Genomic DNA, 17,500 nt, shown 5'->3' on the forward strand with positions numbered 1-17,500 from the left:
CACACTTTTTTCCTCAGCGTACTCAAAGTCCATCAAACGACGAGTCCAGAGTCTTTGAAAAATCGAACGTACAGCTCTGATGACAGGACTGGACGACTGGAGCCTGTGAACGTCTGTCAAACTCTCAGTAAGCAGTAAGAATAATCGAGATCGTTGGCTAACATGGATCATAGTGAAAGCGTGGTGTGTAGATCTGTTTCGGCTCTGGGCCAGCCAGCGTAGTGGTCTCACTCACTCACTGTGGTAAAGGGCAACTGCTGCTTTGGCGCTTTCTTCTAGAAAGCTCAGCTTAACTACTGGTAGAGAAAAATAAGCGAAGACCAAAATGAAAAGCAGTTTAAGCCAAGTGGCGAACATTAGAAAGGATATTGCTGAGTCCGACAAGCTGATTCGTTCTGTTTGTGTATTTGTTTTTTTGGAAACCCTACTCTATTTATCTGCAGGGCTGAGTTAAAGTGTCTTGTTATCGTCACTGTTAAAATTAATTGGTGCAGATCGAATAGAGATGGGGGTGGGGGACTATATGTTTTGAATTCTTATTCGTTGTTTTTTCGCTTTTGTTTTATGCTGAGAACGAACACTATATTGATATTTACATGGTGTCAGTTGTTGTTTTTTTAAAGCTACCTTTTTTCATGGAGAAAGGAAAAAAAGCCTTATGGAACACCTGATAACTGAGTAAATCTTTAAAAGATTATATGGTTTGTTTGTCTGAATTTGGATGACAGTATTTTTTTCTATTAAAAAAAAAAAAAGGTGATCGATTAAAGTAAGAAATTGAAGATTTTAGATATAATTTTTACTTTGTAAATTTTAAATTGCACGTTTAACTCACACTATAGAAAGACTTTTTTTGTTGATTTACATATTTCTTATTTGCGATAATTTTCATATTTCTCATTTGCATTTCATTCTCAGATCAGAGAAAGAGAGACTGAGGTAAATGGTAAACGGTAGATTTTTTTTTTTTTTTTTTTTAGTTTAGAATCAGTTATGGGATTATCAATGGCAGTATTAAAAGTTGACGCTTGAAATAAGTAAATGATTAAAAAAAAAAAAACCGAATGACTGATAGTTAATAATATATAACAATTGAATACAAAAAGTATATGTGAATGTTCAATGAATAAAAGATGCAACACTGGAAGTTGAGTAGAAAAAAAAAACCCACTGGCAGTGAAACCCCCACTTTAAATGTGATTGTTACATAATTGAAGTAATGACATCAATAAATTAATTTAGATACTTAAACGAGGTTTGTTTGTTTGTTTTTGTTTGGTTTTTTTTCTTCTTTTTTTTTTTTTTTTTTTGTTTTTTGTTTGTTTTGTTTTTTCGAAATGATTTTTTTTTTTTTTTAAGAAAATGAACCCGGGGTTGATATCAGTTGCCAGCCAACGAAGAATGAATAAATGAAGCAATTTGATAAATCAGTAAAAAAAAAAATTAAAATTTTTTTTTTAAAGAATAAGCAAATCAATAAAATAAATTTTACTTGACTAAAATGGTGGGATGGTGGTCATTTCAGGTCAGTCCGGGCCACACAAAAACGAAACAGGAAGGAGAGAGAAAAAAAAAACAAAAAAAATGAAGACGAAAGGTTCAACTCCACACAGTCTCAAACCTGGAGGAAGCGGCGTACCAGCTCGAAGAGGCAGACCACCCAAAAACAAAAAGGTTGGTTGATCCACAGACACTACTATCTATTATAGTGTCTATGGTTGGTCAACCTCTCTCCACGGCTTGTCTTTGGCGAGCTTTTAGTTACATGAATGCTGTGTCTGAAACTGAAACTGAAACTCTGTGTGTGTGTGTGTGTGTCCTGTGATGATACTTATGATCAGTGGACCGCGGGCGGGTGTGTGCGTGTGCGTGCATGCGTTCGTGTATGATCGTGTTTCTCAGTGTTCCCGTTTGCTTGGTGTTTTGGGATGACGGTGTGTGCTGAGCGCTGCGTGTCGGTCAGTGGTGCTGTGAGCTGTGACGTCATGTGGCGTGCATCACAAGGCTGACGTCAACAGTCGGGGACATCGTCGATTACTCGGATTACTAGCGTAAAAGTGACGATTTTTAAAAATTTTTTTTTTAAAGATAAACATTCATGTATCAGTCCCCATTTTTAAGATTTGTTTTGGTCTCGCTCTCACCTCATTGCCTCTCTCTCTCTCTCTCTCTCTCTCTCTCCTGCCCCCTCTTTCTCTCAATCTGTGTACCCCCTCTTTTTCTCCCTCCCTCTCTCTCTCTCTCTCCTCTCTCTCTCTCTTCCCTCTCTCTCTCCCTGTCTACCGCTCTCGTTCTCTCTCTCACACACACACTCTCTCTCCCCTCTCTCCTTTTCAGTCCATCTCTTTCCTCTCCCCCCCTCTCTCCCTCCCCTCCCTCTAGCTCTCCTGCCACCCCCACACCCCCCCCCTCTCTCTCTCTCTCTCTCTCAACCTGTCTACCCCTCTCGTTCTCTCTCTCTCACACACACACACACACACTCTCTCTCCCTTCTCTCCCTTTACATCCATCTCTCTCCTCCCCCCTCTCTCTCTCTCTTCCTCCCCTCCATCTAGCTCTCCTGCCCTCCCCCTCCCCCACTCTCACAGTCTATTCCTCTCTCTCCTCCTCTCTTTCTCTCTCCCCCCCCCCCCCCCCCCCCCCCATCTCTCCCTCTCTTTCTCGGTCTCCCCACCCCCACTCTGGCCCTTGCATTCAAAGAGACAAGAGAGGGAGGGATAAGATGCCGAATGTAGGGAAGGGAGAAGGGGGTGTACTTGAGGTGAGGGACGGTTCGATACGTGTCATGACTGACTAGCGATGGTCGCAAAGACTCCGCGGAAGAATTTGGGGGGACGGGTGGGGGGGTGTGGGGGGGACGGGCGAGGGGTGGTGGTAGAAGAAAAGGAACTAGATAAACACGTTACTGTCAGTGGCCATGGACACACATAGGCCCGCATGCAATACACCTCGCACACGCATGTAATACAGTCACCCCACCCCACCCCGCTGGTTCGCCATCTCCTGTACCCGGAACAAGTTAATAAACCTGTGTGCTGGTTTGGTAAAGTCTGTGCCAACTTTTTGGAGGCCCTCGAGTGTGTGTGTGCGTGTGGGGGTGTGGGGAGGGACAGAAGGGGGAGATAATTGTAAAAATGAAAGTTGACAACCGTTGAGAGGCGACGTTCAGTTGGAATAATTTAGAACATTTCGCGTTGAGGGAGTTGTAGTCAGCAAGCGAAAATAAGCGGCGCGGCCGCTCGAGCAAGAAGGAATCCCTCGTGTTTAGATTTGTCAGAGGAGTGTGATCAGTTTGAGAGGTTATCGGGGAAAAACCCTGACACATGGACACACAGTCACTGCAGTTTCTTTCTGGAATGCGACAATGGCATTCATGTGACGGCCCACGCGCACATGCGAGGAAGGGGGGTGGGAGGAGAATCGGTCTTTACGCGGATGTTTACACCGCGAGCACGCGCACGCATCACACACACACTGACACACACACACACACACACACACACACACACACACACACACACACTGACAGAAACACACACACACACACACACACACACACTGACAGAAGCACACACACACACACACACACACACACACACACACACACACACACACACACTGACAGAAACACACACACACACACACACACACACACACACACACACACACACACACACACACACACACAGTCTCTGCTTGCCCGTTTTCTGTTAGTCTCAGCTGCTGCTTTGCTCCTCGCAAATTTTCACTCTCCGCTTCCGTCCCACGGCTGTCTCTCTGTCTCTGTCTCTGTCTGTTTGTCAGTCTGTCTGTTTCTCTCTGCCTGTCTCTCCCTCCCTCCCTCTCTCCCCACTGTCTGTCTGTGACTGTTAATTGCCCATCCTGTCTGTCTTAGGCACTGAACTGAACACTCCCAGTTAACATACACCACCCGTAGACACCACCCCGTCCCCACGTACTCCAAAACTCTCAACAAGTGACCAGGGTCACACGTAACACACACACGCACACACACACACACACACACACACACACACACACACACGCCCACACACACACACACACACACACGCCCACACACGCCCACTGAGTCACTCACCAACACCCGTGAATCAGAAACAAGAAACTGAAAGTTATCCAATGTACTCCCATTCTCCTGTCACCCCCCACAGACAAAAAGTGCCGTGGGCTAATTGAAAAGCAAGATGATAGTAATAAGAACAATGCTGGTATTGCTAATAATCACGCTAATAATGATAATGATAACAATAACGATATTAAGAATAATGAGATCTCTTTCTCGATCCGATCATTAAAAAAAACTCAATTGAGGCCAAGGGAATAGCGTTTGAATGAGTCATACGAGCATTCCGAATCTCATTGAATTAAAGCAGTCAGACCTCTCGTGCTGGTTGTAGTAGGAACGACACGGGATACGTTTTATTCTCTAGATAAGTGTATGCATGATTGTTAATCGTCATTTTAGTTCAGACTGGAAAGGGATGAGCTGTTGAGAATTATTCAGTAGGGGGAAAAGGTGGGTCTTCCGACTGGATTTGAAAGAATGCAGCGAAGTTGAGTGACGGAGAGGCTGAGGAAATTGATTCCAAAGAATGGGGGCTTGGTATGAATAACTGCGTTGGCCATACTTTTTGGTTCAAGCAGGGGGGGGGGGGGGGGATCATAAGCATGTGGGTGTCAGAAGAGGAGCGGAGTAAACACACACACACACACACACGCGCGTGCGATCTATATATTGTACTTTTACACAGCAGCAACACAGGAATATATTTCTGAGGAGTTGGAAAGGAAAGTGAAAGTGACTGGGCGTTGCGTATTGACCTAATTTGAGCCTAAGATGAAACAAGACATGGCGTGTGCCACTTGGTCATGCATTTGTGGCAGTGAGTGTGTGTGGGTGGGTGCGCGCGCGCGCGTGCGTGCGCGTTTGTGTGCGAGTGTGCGTGCGTGGTATTTTTAAGCTGTTGTACAGTACGGCACACACACACACACACACACACACACGCATGCGTGCATGCTCATTAACCTTTTTTGTTTGTTTCATCCTGTAACTGTCTCGTGCACGCATGCACACACGCACGCGCATGCAGAAGTTTGCTCGCTCTCTTTCAACTCGTATCTTTTGATATGGATGTAGTTTTGGTAAGGCATATTCGTATTACTCCATGAACGAACCTCCCTCCCTGCCCCTCCCCCCCGCCCCCCCCCACCCCCACCCCCATCCCCACCGTCCCTCCGACACACACACGCGCGCACTCACACAGTGATTGTCTCTGTATGCCCATTTTCTTTTTGCTGTCTTCTGTTTTCCCTGTTCCTCGCATTCCTTCACTCTCTCCCTCCGTCCATCACTGGATCCTTGAGAGACAGTGACAGATATATGAGCTACACGTCGTTTAAAACTGTTTTTGAAAAAGAAGCATACATCTCAAGTATTGACGTGTAGGGTTGTTACAGAGTAGCAATCACACAACTGAGATTGAATGTATTGCCAGTTAATAATAACTTACACCGATACAGCGATTCAACAGATAAAAAGGTGTGTTTATGCTGTAAATCTCGCATTGAAAATGAAAGACATGTACTATTTGAGTTGTAAATCTCGCATTGAAAATGAAAGACATGTACTATTTGAGTGCACACAGGGACATCAGAGAAACATTTCTGAATGACAACATAACTGATTTTGGAACACTACTCAGGTAAAAAAAAAAAAAAAAAAAAAAAAAAAAAAAAATCGAGATATATTACCAGAATTTGTCGAAATTTATTTTTCATGGAATGAACAGAAGGAAACGTCTAACTGACGGGATTTGATATGTTTATGATTCAATATTGCTGCCACGTCCATCCCATTTCCCGACCACCCTTGTCCCTCTCTCCCTCGATCTGTGTGTGTGTGTGTGTGTGTGTCTGTTTATCCCTCCGTTTTGCACCCATGGAGATGTAAACAAGTTTGTATGAAGGTTAGTGTTTGCAACCCACCAGCCTTGTCTCACTCTCTTTGTCATCCACTCAACCCTCCATACAGCTCTCTCTCTCTCTCTCTCTCTCTCTCTCTCTCCCCACCCCCCTCCCCCGTCTCTCGCCTTTGACACTGGAAAGAACTAGCATCCTTCCTGTTTTGACGAGCTGGGAGAAAGTGACACGACAAACGAAACGCACAACGTTCCTTGGTACTGCAGTGTTAGTTGTAGTGTGTTAACAAGTTGTAGTGTTTGTTGTGGCTTTAACGCAGTCGCTCGTTCGTATTGCACTGCCTGTTTTCACTTCAATGAGTGTGCGTGTGTACGTGTGTGTGTGTGTGTGTGTGTGTGTGTGCGCGCGCGCGCGCTCTTCGCTCGGGATTACACAGGAAAGCCCGATGTTTTCCGCCATAAAAAAACAAAAGGGACCGATCAGGCTGGTTTCATGAAACCCTCAAAGCTGAAACAATACTGTTATCCGCCATTAATGTGAAACCTGTCTGTACAGTCATCAGATATAATCTGTGAACTGAGCACAGGGTGAAAAGGACCCCCAGCACGGTGATATTTTACTGGGGGGACGTCGTCATACCCCACAGGCACAGGGTGCTTTTTTGCTTCTGAGTTCTTCTCTCTGAATATCAGCCATGAGTTGAGTCTGAAATCAGGTCTTTGTGGGTGGAAGATACGGAGGGTGGCGCACTTTTCCATGTGACTGTGGAGGTAACGTGGTGATTTCAGTGTGGAAACCCTGAGTCTCCTGTATGCAGAGTGCTCAGTGTTGTGCAGTGTGAATGCTTCAAGTCTGCAGGCTCTATTGCTCATGCACCCATTTGCAAAGCACAGTGTTAAACATCTGTTGATTTTTTTTTTTTTTTTCTGAGGTGGGGTGGGGTTGGGGGGACTGTGAAAGAAAATCCATATCGCTGTCGTGTGTGTGTGTGTGTGTGTGTGGCGGGGGAGGTGGGGAGGGGGGTGTTTATGCAAGCGCACGTTAGTTCGTTCATTATTTTGGAGTTTTTTTGTTTGTTTGTTTTTGCAGTACGTGATATTAGGCTTCCGCGTGTGGCGCGCTTCGCGCGGGCATACGTGCGTATATATATAGTGTTTTGTGAATGCATGGTTAAAGAGGAGGAAAAACAACAACAACAACAAACCGGAAAAAAGAACAAAACAACAACCACCACCGAAATAATGCATACGAAGAAAACCTGGCATTTACAAGACACTGGGCTAATGGTTTTGTTATTTCCGTTTAGACCCGTTAAACCCTTGAAACGTTGAGTGGCGTTCAGTCGACTTCCAACTACTCTCTCTCTCTCTCTCTCTTCGTTTTTAATCCTCGGGGAAAACACACTGTCGTCTCTTTGTACTGATCCTCTGAGCGTTGTTGTCGGGATTCGAACTTGAAGCTCCGTGCTGCCAGTGCATAATCCTGAACTGGTTTCAGTCGAAGGGTCGGATTCTTCACCACACGACACCCCTGTAATTTGCTTTCGTCACATGCCGTCCTTTTCCCATCTCTCTCTCCCCCCCTCTCTCTCTCTCTATCACACACAGTCAAGGTCCACAAATATCCCTGAAATAAAAAGCAGTGTCACTTTGCTCCATGTCGCTGTAAATCAGTGCCCGCGCTCACACACACAGGCGCGCGCGCGCGCGCACGCACAGATACAACACATGCACAGAGGCGCGTGCGGGCGCACACATACACACACACACACACGCACTCTCTCTCTGTCTGTCTGTCTGTCTGTCTCTCTCTCTCTCTCTCTCTCCCTCGCAGTGCAGGAGAAACGTGAAGACGGTATTGGGGGGAAAAAAAAGAAAAAAAAGAAGATAAAAATAACGATTAGATTCCGGATGTCCGTGACTGTTAGTGGCGCACACTGCCTGAGGGAAATGATAGTTCACGTCTGAATTGTAATATTTGTTTGCTTTGGTCAGACTCATTCTCTGTGTGTGTGTGTGTGTGTGTGTGTGCGTGCGTGCGTGCGTGCGTGTGTGTGTGTGTGTGTGTGTGTGCGCGTGCGTGCGTTCGTGCGTACGTTCGTGCGTGTGCGTGTGTGTGTGATAGAGAGAGAGAGAGAGGAGGGTGTGTGCTTGCAAAACAAAAGGTGACCAGAAAAGTAAGAGGACTGTAGTGTAAAATGGAGGTGAACACAGTAGTTACATACTGAATGCCTACCTCTGAATCCGTCTAGAAGCGCATGATCTTGAGTGTAGTATAACACGTACAGTGAAAGTTCAGTTGACGGTTTGAAATCAAAATTGTCGGGGGTTCGTACACAAGCTGTCATGCCTCGACGAATTGAAAACGAGAGAAAAACGCAACAAGCGCTGCTTTAAAAAAAATAAAAAGATAAAAATAAAAAGACAAGGAAGAAAAATAACGTTATAAATCGGCTAAACCTATCGGGTTGCACGTTTGTTTTGTTTTTTATATGCGTCCCTGTGTGTGTGTGTGTGTGTATGTGTGTTGTAACACGACACGCATATTATGAGCTTCGCAGCTTCCGTTCTCCCTCTCCCTCACCCTCTCTCCCTCTCCTTTCATGTCTTTCCTCTCTCTCTCTCTCTCTCTCTCTCTCTCTCTCTGTGTGTCTCTGTGTGTGTGTGTGTCTCTCTCTCTCTCTGTCTCTGTCTCTCTCTGTCTCTCTCTCTCTGTCTCTCTCTCTGTCTCTGTCTGTCTGTCTGTCTGTCTCTCTCTCTCTCTCTCTCTCTCTCTCTCTCTCTCTCTCTCTCTCTCTCTCTCTCTCTGTCTTCAGATTTAGGTGTTCGATGTTCTCTGGAAATAATGAAACTGTACACACACACACACACACACACACACACACACACACACACACACACACACACAAACAAAAAAAAAAACGAACTCGTATCTTTATTTACAAGTACAAGTATATAAAGCGTTTGATGAGATAAAAAAGAAATGGCGCTGTCCTGATGACGGAATAATAGCATTATACTGTGAAGATCTGATGATGTGGTAAAGTTGAAGCTGGTTGTACTGTGTGCACTCACACCCCTCCACAAATGGCAAAGTCTTGTTTGCTTAATAAGAATGCAAAATGCACAATACCCCCCCCCCCCTCCCCCCAAAAAAAGAGAAAAAATGAGAAACCAATTCTCGCAATCTCTCTCTCTCTCTCTCTCTCTCTCTCTCTCTCGCCCTCCTCACCCCGCACCTCACCCCCCCCCCCTCCTTTGTCCTGCCCCCCCCCCCCTTCTCTTCACCCCCAACCCTTTCCCTCCCCCCCCCCCCCCCCCCCCCCCTCTAAGGAAAAGTTCCCGTTTTCCGCGAATACAGGAGGAGTGTTCTGCTGTTTGGACTGGTCTGGTTTCAGTTTCGATTTTGACTTTTTCTTGTTCTCTCTCTCTCTCTCTCTCTCTCTCTCTCTCTCTCTCTCTCTCTCATCTCTTCTCTTCCATTCTCTTTTCTCTGTTTTCTTCTTCTTCTGTTCTCCCATAAAATAAAGATTAAGAAAGCAATTATATATATATATATATGAAAGACACACCAGTGGTAGTTTTTACAGTCAAGTATGCTGCATTGAAGGACGTCAGTTAGAATCAAGATCGATTCACTGGCCATTCACCGAATTGAGAAGCAGCTGGTTTTTTGGGTTTTTTCTTTTCTTTTCTTCTTTTCTTTTCTTTTCTGTGTGTATGTGTGTGTGTGTGCTTTTAGTGCTCCCCCCCCCCCCCCCCCCCCCCCCCCCCCCACCCCCACCCTTACTTGTAGGGGGCTCCTGTTTACGTCAGGCCTATTCCGAAACAGGCAGGACAACGACTTGATTGAAGAGACCGGATACACAAACACTGTGCAGACGCTTCCAGGTTGAGCGTAATGAATTCACCGGCAGCTGTTGGAGGGGAAAACAAACAAATACACACACACAAAAAAAAAACAACAACAAAGAAACACCAACGGCTAAAGGAGTGTGAATCGAGCTATCTGCTTTTTGTTGTTGTTTTTTTTATGGTGGGAATATGAGCAATTATAAATGATTGATACAGTAACACTAGACAGCGGGATATACTGGATTTGTGAGGGCGGGGGGAACCGGGGGGGGGGGGGGGGGGGGGGGGGTGACGTGTGTGCCTGAGTGCGTGACGTCGGGTGATTATGGGAACCAGAATTTGTTTAACATATTATGTTTTATCAGGATAATGGGTTTAGCATTATAACATTGCATCCTCCCAGAGAATGAGAAAGGGGTGGAATGGAGCGGGGGGAGGGGGGGGGGGGTTGAGGGGATTGTATCTCTCTCTCTCTCTCTCTCTGTCTGTCTCTCTTTCTCTTTATATATATATATATATATATATATATATCGCAGCTGTCGTGTAAACTTCCGCGAGCAGTGCAGTATATTGATAACAACATAGCGGGCATGTGACAAACCGGATTGTGCCTGCACCCCCAACACACCACACCACATCACACCACACCACACCACACCCCACCTCGTCCCTTCGTACAGTGTTTTTTCTCCCACCGTACTCTGTCTCGACAGTGTGAATGGGGGTTGCTTGCTGTGAGAACTGGCTGGAGTGCCCGTCAGCTGTTCTCACTTCAACCACCAGATTGAAATCACTGTTGTACGAAAAAAAAAACAAAAAAAAACAAAAAACCATCAGAGAGCACTCAATTGATTTCCGTCTGTTTTTGTTGCTCAATCTCCGTTTTGTCAGTTTGTTAGTTGTTTATTATTATCATCATTATTATTATTGGTGTGCAAGCGTGCGAGCGCGCGCGTGCATGTGCGTGTGAAGTGAATGTGCATGCAGATCAGAGACAGTGTTTGTATTGTGTGCGGGCGTGCATGCGTGCGTGCGTGCGTGTTTCTGAGGAGAAAGGTTTCTCTGTTAATTGACTCATCCTTTCACAGTTTCTGCCTTGAAGACCCGTTCATCATAGCGGCTTTCTAGATTTGGCCCCTGAATACTCCAATTTAATCTGTTTGTTAGCATTCCCAAACTGCGGGTTGTTCATTGTGACTGTTTCAGGGCCAGTGTAGGTCTTCGCCTTGCCTGTTCTGTGCACACAGTATGAGTTATTTTAGTAGGGGGGGTCATTGTGCATGTGGCTGTTTCTTTATTTACGCATCTGTTTATTGTGGTGGTGAATTAGACGGCACGTTCAGAATAGCACAATGTTATGGATTATTATGTATTTTACTCGATTAGACTTTGGTCTGTCGGTTTGGTTTGCATTGGAAAATGCTTCGTTAACGTAGTTCTGGTGTCTTCAAATGGTGTAAGACTGTTCGGTTTGCTTGCATATTCGCGCGTCTCTGAAATGATTGTGTGTGTGTGGTGTGTGTTTGTGTGTGTGGTGTGTGAGTGTGTGTGTGTGTGTGTGTGTGTACGCGCGCGCGCGCGCGAGCGAATGCATGTGCGTTTCCTGTTGGGCTGTGTGTGTGCTTTCCAACAAGGTGTGGCAAGGATGTTTTGACACAGTCGGTAACCGTTCATGCTGTCTGTCAAACGTTGCTCAGAAAAATAATGAATTGTTATCAAATACAATATTTAAAAAAAAAAATATTAAAAAATAAAAAAAAAGTGGTGAGGCGACGACCCGTCTCCGGCAAGCTTTAACGATCGGCAGCGAGCTGACGACACACGCACGACGCACACTGCACGTGCACAAGAAGATACAGCGGCAAGAAAAGCCGATTGGACTGTGTGTGCAGGAGTTTGTAATAATGTATGAATCAAACAGCCATTGATTATTAAGAGAGAGAGAGAGAGAGAGGGGGGGGGGGGGCACAAAAACTGCATCAGATTCTGGTTCATGGAGGAGAAAGTTCCAGACAAGTTCTTCCTGTAGTAGTTTCGTTTCGTTTCGTTTTGTTTTTCGTGTCAGTTGTGGCGTAAACAATTAGGCAAAGGGGAAAACTAAAGCAACGAGTGTGTGCGTGTGTGTGCGCGTGCCTCGGGTTACCGTCAGTAAAATAATGGGTAACGGAAACAACTGGACTGGTGGTCATGGAGATCTCCGTCTCGGGTTTATTGCTTGCTTGCTGCTCGCTCCCAGAGGTGTTTTTAATCTTTTCAGATTTTTTTTTTCTTTGGTGGGGGTGGGGTGGGGGGTTAAGTCCTATATTAGCATCCTATATTCAGGAAACTATTTTACCAGTTTTTTTGTTGTTGTTGTTGTTGTTTTTAATGCGTGTATGAAACGATATTTCCATTGGTAGATGTTGGAACCCATTTTCAGCGTTATTTTACTCACAATTTTTCTGTTGGATTCAGTCACTAAACCAACGTGCCACCATCTTGTTGTGTTTTTTTTCCGTTTTTGGTCCCACAAACCATGAAAATGTAACCAGTAGGTGCAATGATTTAAGACGTTGAAATGGGACATTACTTTTTTTTTCTCTCTCTCTCTTTCTCTTTTGTTTCTGTTAAAAAAAAAAATGATAATAATAAAAAGAGAGAGAGAGGCTAAGTTACAAAGTTCTTCGAGTTCTTTTAGTCCTGCACACGACCACCTCCACTGACAGTTTCTGTTTAAACAAGATCCTTCTCTGTACAGTGCCGGCGTCAAGCCACAGGCTCGCCGTATTTTTAATATCCTTCCACATTTAATATCCTTCCACAAAGACATCAGCGAAAAAACAGAAGTAAGTCTGAGGCTTGTCGTATTTTTAATATCCTTCCACAAAGACATCAGCGAAAAAACAGAAGTAAGTCTGAGGCTTGTCGTATTTTTAATATCCTTCCACAAAGACATCAGCGAAAAAACAGAAGTAAGTCTGAGGCTTGTCGTATTTTTAATATCCTTCCACAAAGACATCAGCGAAAAAACAGAAGTAAAAATCTGAGGCTTGTCGTATTTTTAATATCCTTCCACAAAGACATCAGCGAAAAAACAGAAGTAAGTCTGAGGCTTGTCGTATTTTTAATATCCCTCGACAAAGACATCAGCGAAAAAACAGAAGTCTGAGGCTTGTCGTATTTTTAATATCCTTGGACAAACACATCAGCGAAAAACTGAAGTATGTCTGAGGCTCGCCGTATTTTAATATCCCTCGACAAAGACATCAGCGAAAAAACTGAAATATGTCTGAGGCTCGCCGTATTTTTAATATCCCTCGACAAAGACATCAGCGAAAAAACAGAAGTAAGTCTGAGGCTTGTCGTATTTTTAATATCCTTCCACAAAGACATCAGCGAAAAAACAGAAGTAAGTCTGAGGCTTGTATTTTTAATATCCCTCGACAAAGACATCAGCGAAAAAACAGAAGTCTGAGGCTTGTCGTATTTTTAATATCCTTGGACAAACACATCAGCGAAAAACTGAAGTAAGTCTGAGGCTTGTATTTTTAATATCCCTCGACAAAGACATCAGCGAAAAAACAGAAGTCTGAGGCTTGTCGTATTTTTAATATCCTTGGACAAACACATCAGCGAAAAACTGAAGTATGTCTGAGGCTCGCCGTATTTTTAATATCCCTCGACAAAGACATCAGCGAAAAACTGAAGTATGTCTGAGGCTCGCCGTATTTTTAATATCCCTCGACAAAGACATCAGCGAAAAAACTGAAGTATGTCTGAGGCTCGCCGTATTTTTAATATCCTTGGACAAACACATCAGCGAAAAACTGAAGTAAGTCTGAGGCTTGTCGTATTTTTAATATCCCTCGACACAGACATCAGCGAAAAAACAGAAGTCTGAGGCTTGTCGTATTTTTAATATCCTTGGACAAAGACATCAGCGAAAAAACAGAAGTCTGAGGCTTGTCGTATTTTTAATATCCTTGGACAAAGCCATCAGCGAAAAACTGAAGAAAGTCTGAATTGAAATGATGTGGTGTCGTGGACAGTTGTGGCATTTTGCGTCATCAGTGTTGCAACGTGAATACACACACACACACACACACACACACACACACACACACGAAGCCACGTGAACATGAGAAAGAAATTGATAAGAAATGTTAATGGTTAAATGATTCCATAGCTCTTTTCCTTTTTTTTTTTTTTTTTTAAAAAAAAAAAACGGCCACCGGTGTCTTGAACTGGCATCCACTGTGTGAGGGGATCGACACAGGAAAACCAGGTCCCTGTCCTCACCTTCCGCCCCTTGAACCTTGAACCTTGAACTTTCCCCGATCACAGTCAGCCCAGGAGAACCCCGTTCACACACACTGGCTGGACTGAGGAACATCGAGTACTAAATAAAATAAAATAGAATTTTTTTATTTTTTTTTTTGGGGGGGGGGGGGGGTGGGGGTGGTGGTGGTTAATTAGAAGAAAAAAAACACACAAAAATTAAAGGTTCCTCTCCCAAGTAGTCCCACAACTCCATGCCGAAACAACAGGGCTCTGAACACTGGATGTATTGAGAAGTCTTTAAGTCCCCAAACCCATTCTGCCTCGGCGCCTCCGGGAAATCCAAAACTGTGACTTGGGAGAGGTGAGAGTGGATGAGGTTTGGCAGGGTGGGGGAAGTGGAGGTGGGGGGGGGGGGAGAGGGGAGGGGAGAGGGCTAGGGGCGGCGCTGGGGGGTGGTGGTGGTGGGGGGGGTTGCGGGGGGCGAGGGGAGGGAGGGGTTCTGAAACGAAGTTTGGGGAAACCAAACGGTGTGTGGGTGTGACTGAGAAAAGAGTCAGAAGAGAACTGAGGGAAAATAAAAGCAAACTGTGTCACGGTAGCCGTGAGGAGGGTGGTGGTAGTGGTTGAGGAGGATGGTGTGTGTGTGTGTGTGTGTAGGGGGAAAGGGGGGGGTTGGGGGGGAGGGAGGGGGTTGGGGGTTACCGGCAGGAGGAACCAGGCACTCGGAAGATGAAGAGGCTGGATGGCAGCGCCGCCCAGCGTGGAATTACCTCCCTTCTCTTCTCCCAGACGGCAGCACACGCAAAGCGGCTTCAGTGTGATTTATTCATGTTATTAATGCCCCGTTTTTTTTTTTAATGTTTTATTGTGTGTGCGTGTGTGAGAGAGAGAGAGAACTGACAGGTATAATAAGTTCAGGTTTTTGGGGTTTTTTTGTTTTGTTTTGTTTTTCACAACAGGCCAAGGCCTGGTAAATAAAACGTCTCTCATCCCCACCTCCTCCCCCACCCCATCTCTCTCTCTCTCTCTCTCTCTCTCTCTCTCACGTGCGCGGACGTTATCCACCACCCTTGACACACACACACGCGCGCATGCACACACACACACACACACACACACACACACACACACACACAGAGTCCATATATAGGATCGTTTTGAATTCGACAGTGTTGATGAATGCATCTTGAATTGGACAGTTTTTTTCCCCCCTCTACCATCCATCGCCTTAGAGAGAGAGAGGGAGAGAGGGAGCGAGGCCAGTCGAAGCCAACAGCAACAGCGATAAACAGCTGTTGTTGAATCCTATAAATGAAAAGCCAACGAATCAGCCAGCGGAGCATCAACAAGCCAGGAGATCAATAAAACGGTAGCTTGATAGCTGCACCACTGATGCAAGATTGCCTTCAAATTATGGCAGATAGAAGAAGAAGGGGAAACTATCATATATACAGGCCGCGAAATTCATATTGAACGCGTTGGTGTGTTAGAGAACAGGAGGAGGAAGGAGAAGGAGGGGAGACTACATGACTGCGGGGTTCTTTCCCCTACTGACTGGCGTGTGCAAACACATCGAGTGTGTTGTCTTCCGAGTCGCCGTCTGTCTCGATCTGTCTGTCTCCCACTAGGGAGACGGTTTGATAATCTTTTGACGCTGTTGCCTCTTTCAGTACAACCTTATGACAAGGGTGTGAAATTACTGCTGATTGAATGAATCGAGAAGGAATAAAAACCGCTAAGATAACGTGAACACACCACACACACACACACACACACACACATGAATTAGAAGTAATTCTAATGTTTCCATTAAGTGCTGTTCGATCCAGTGCTTGGTACGCTTGTTTCCTGTGACAGCATCAGTGCAAAATAAATAAATAAATAGCTGATAAATTATTTGATAGAAAATAAGCAGGAGGGGATGGATACAACCAGAACTGAGCCAGACAAACGCCACACCAGTGTCAACTTCTTCTTCTCCTTCTTCTTCTGCGTTCACTCGTATGCACACGAGTGGGCTTTTACGTGTATGACCGTTTTTACCCCGCCATGAAGGCAGCCATACTCCCGTTTTCGGAGGTGTGCATGCTGGGTATGTTCTTGTTTCCATAACCCACCGATCGCTGACATGGATTACAGGATCTTTTAACGTGCGTATTTGATCTTCTGCTTGCATATACACACGAAGGGGGTTCAGGCACTAGCAGGTCTGCACATATGTTGACCTGGGAGATCGTAAAAATCTCCACCCTTTACCCACCAGGCGCCGTCACCGTGATTCGAACCCGGGACCCTCAGATTGACAGTCCAACGCTTTAACCACTCGGCTATTGCGCCCGTCCCAGTGTGAACAAGTTGCCAAGTTGTTGATATCCTTTGACACCTCCCTTCATCTGCCCTGTTTCCCCCCCAGCTCACCATACAGCTCCCCCCCCCCCCTCTTCTGAATGAACAGTTTAAGGGAATGCCTTTAATCACCGGTTTGTGTCACGTAACGGGGCATGGAACAAAATTCCTCCTCTGTTCGGTATTGTTTCACTGTCGGCATCCAGGTTACGTCTCTCTCTCTCTCTCTCTCTCTCTCTCTCTCTCTCTCTCTCTCTCTCTGTGTGTGTCTCTTCTCTCCCTCCCTCCCTCCCTCCCTCTCTCTCTCTCTCTCTCTCTCTCTCTCTCTGTCTCTCTCCCTCCCTCCCTCTCTCTCTCTCTCTCTGTCTCTCTCCCTCCCCCTCTCTCTCTCTCCTCCCTCCCCCCTCTCTCTCTCTCTCTCTCTCTCTCCCTCCCCCCTCTCTCTCTCTCTCTGTCTCTCTCCCTTCATCTGTCACCTGTCTTTCTGTCTCTGTCTCTTTATCTGACTCTGTCTCTCTCTCTCTCTCTCTCTCTCTGTCTCTCGCGAGCAAGCGAGCGAGCGAGTGCGCGCGCGCGCGTACGTGAATGTACGTTCGTACGTGTGGTCATCCAGGCGGAATAATCGGGCAAGCCGAAGCGAACATTGGGGTTTTCATCTGACTGATGGAGATGATGGAAATGAATAGCCTATGGGGGGGTAGAGGATGATGATAATCACAAAGACAGGTATGTACCAATCGTCCATTCTGCTGTGCATAAAAAAAAAGAAGAAAATATAATATAAAAAATAAATAAATAATTTTTTTTTTTAAATGTCAGGAAGTCCTTTCAGATCTTTTATGGGCCAGATTTTTTTTTTTCTTTTGAGCGTGAAAGTTATACCTGTTAGCGGTTCTCAAAGTGTCTGGTGTCGGTACGTATGAATTTCAGTGGTATGGTTATATTAAAGACCGTGTGTATGTGGAGGGAGAGAGAGAGAGAGAGATTCTGTCTTTGGTTACATGTATGAATGTTGAATGCTGTCCAGAAACCGTCTGTATTTGGCCTTTTCTTCTTTTTTTTTTTTTTTTTCCTAACCTTATTGCTAATTCTTTTCTTGC

At 45.2% G+C, this 17,500-nt stretch overlaps 1 protein-coding gene across 2 annotated transcripts in view; it reads left to right on the forward strand.

Moving 5' to 3' along the window:
• LOC143279807 (uncharacterized) overlaps positions 1-17,500 on the forward strand; it is a 61,490-nt gene that overhangs the window by 63 nt on the left and 43,927 nt on the right. For both annotated transcript variants that reach the window (XM_076583995.1, XM_076583996.1), the window contains exons 1-2: positions 1-127; positions 1,526-1,674. The exon at positions 1-127 is cut by the window's left edge. In XM_076583995.1, coding sequence (XP_076440110.1) covers positions 1,585-1,674 — 90 coding nt within the window. In that variant the 5' untranslated portion in view covers positions 1-127; positions 1,526-1,584. The remainder of the gene's footprint in view (positions 128-1,525; positions 1,675-17,500) is intronic.

This window comes from Babylonia areolata, chromosome 3, assembly GCF_041734735.1.
Source record: "Babylonia areolata isolate BAREFJ2019XMU chromosome 3, ASM4173473v1, whole genome shotgun sequence".
In the NCBI taxonomy this organism is placed as follows: Eukaryota; Metazoa; Mollusca; class Gastropoda; order Neogastropoda; family Buccinidae; genus Babylonia; species Babylonia areolata.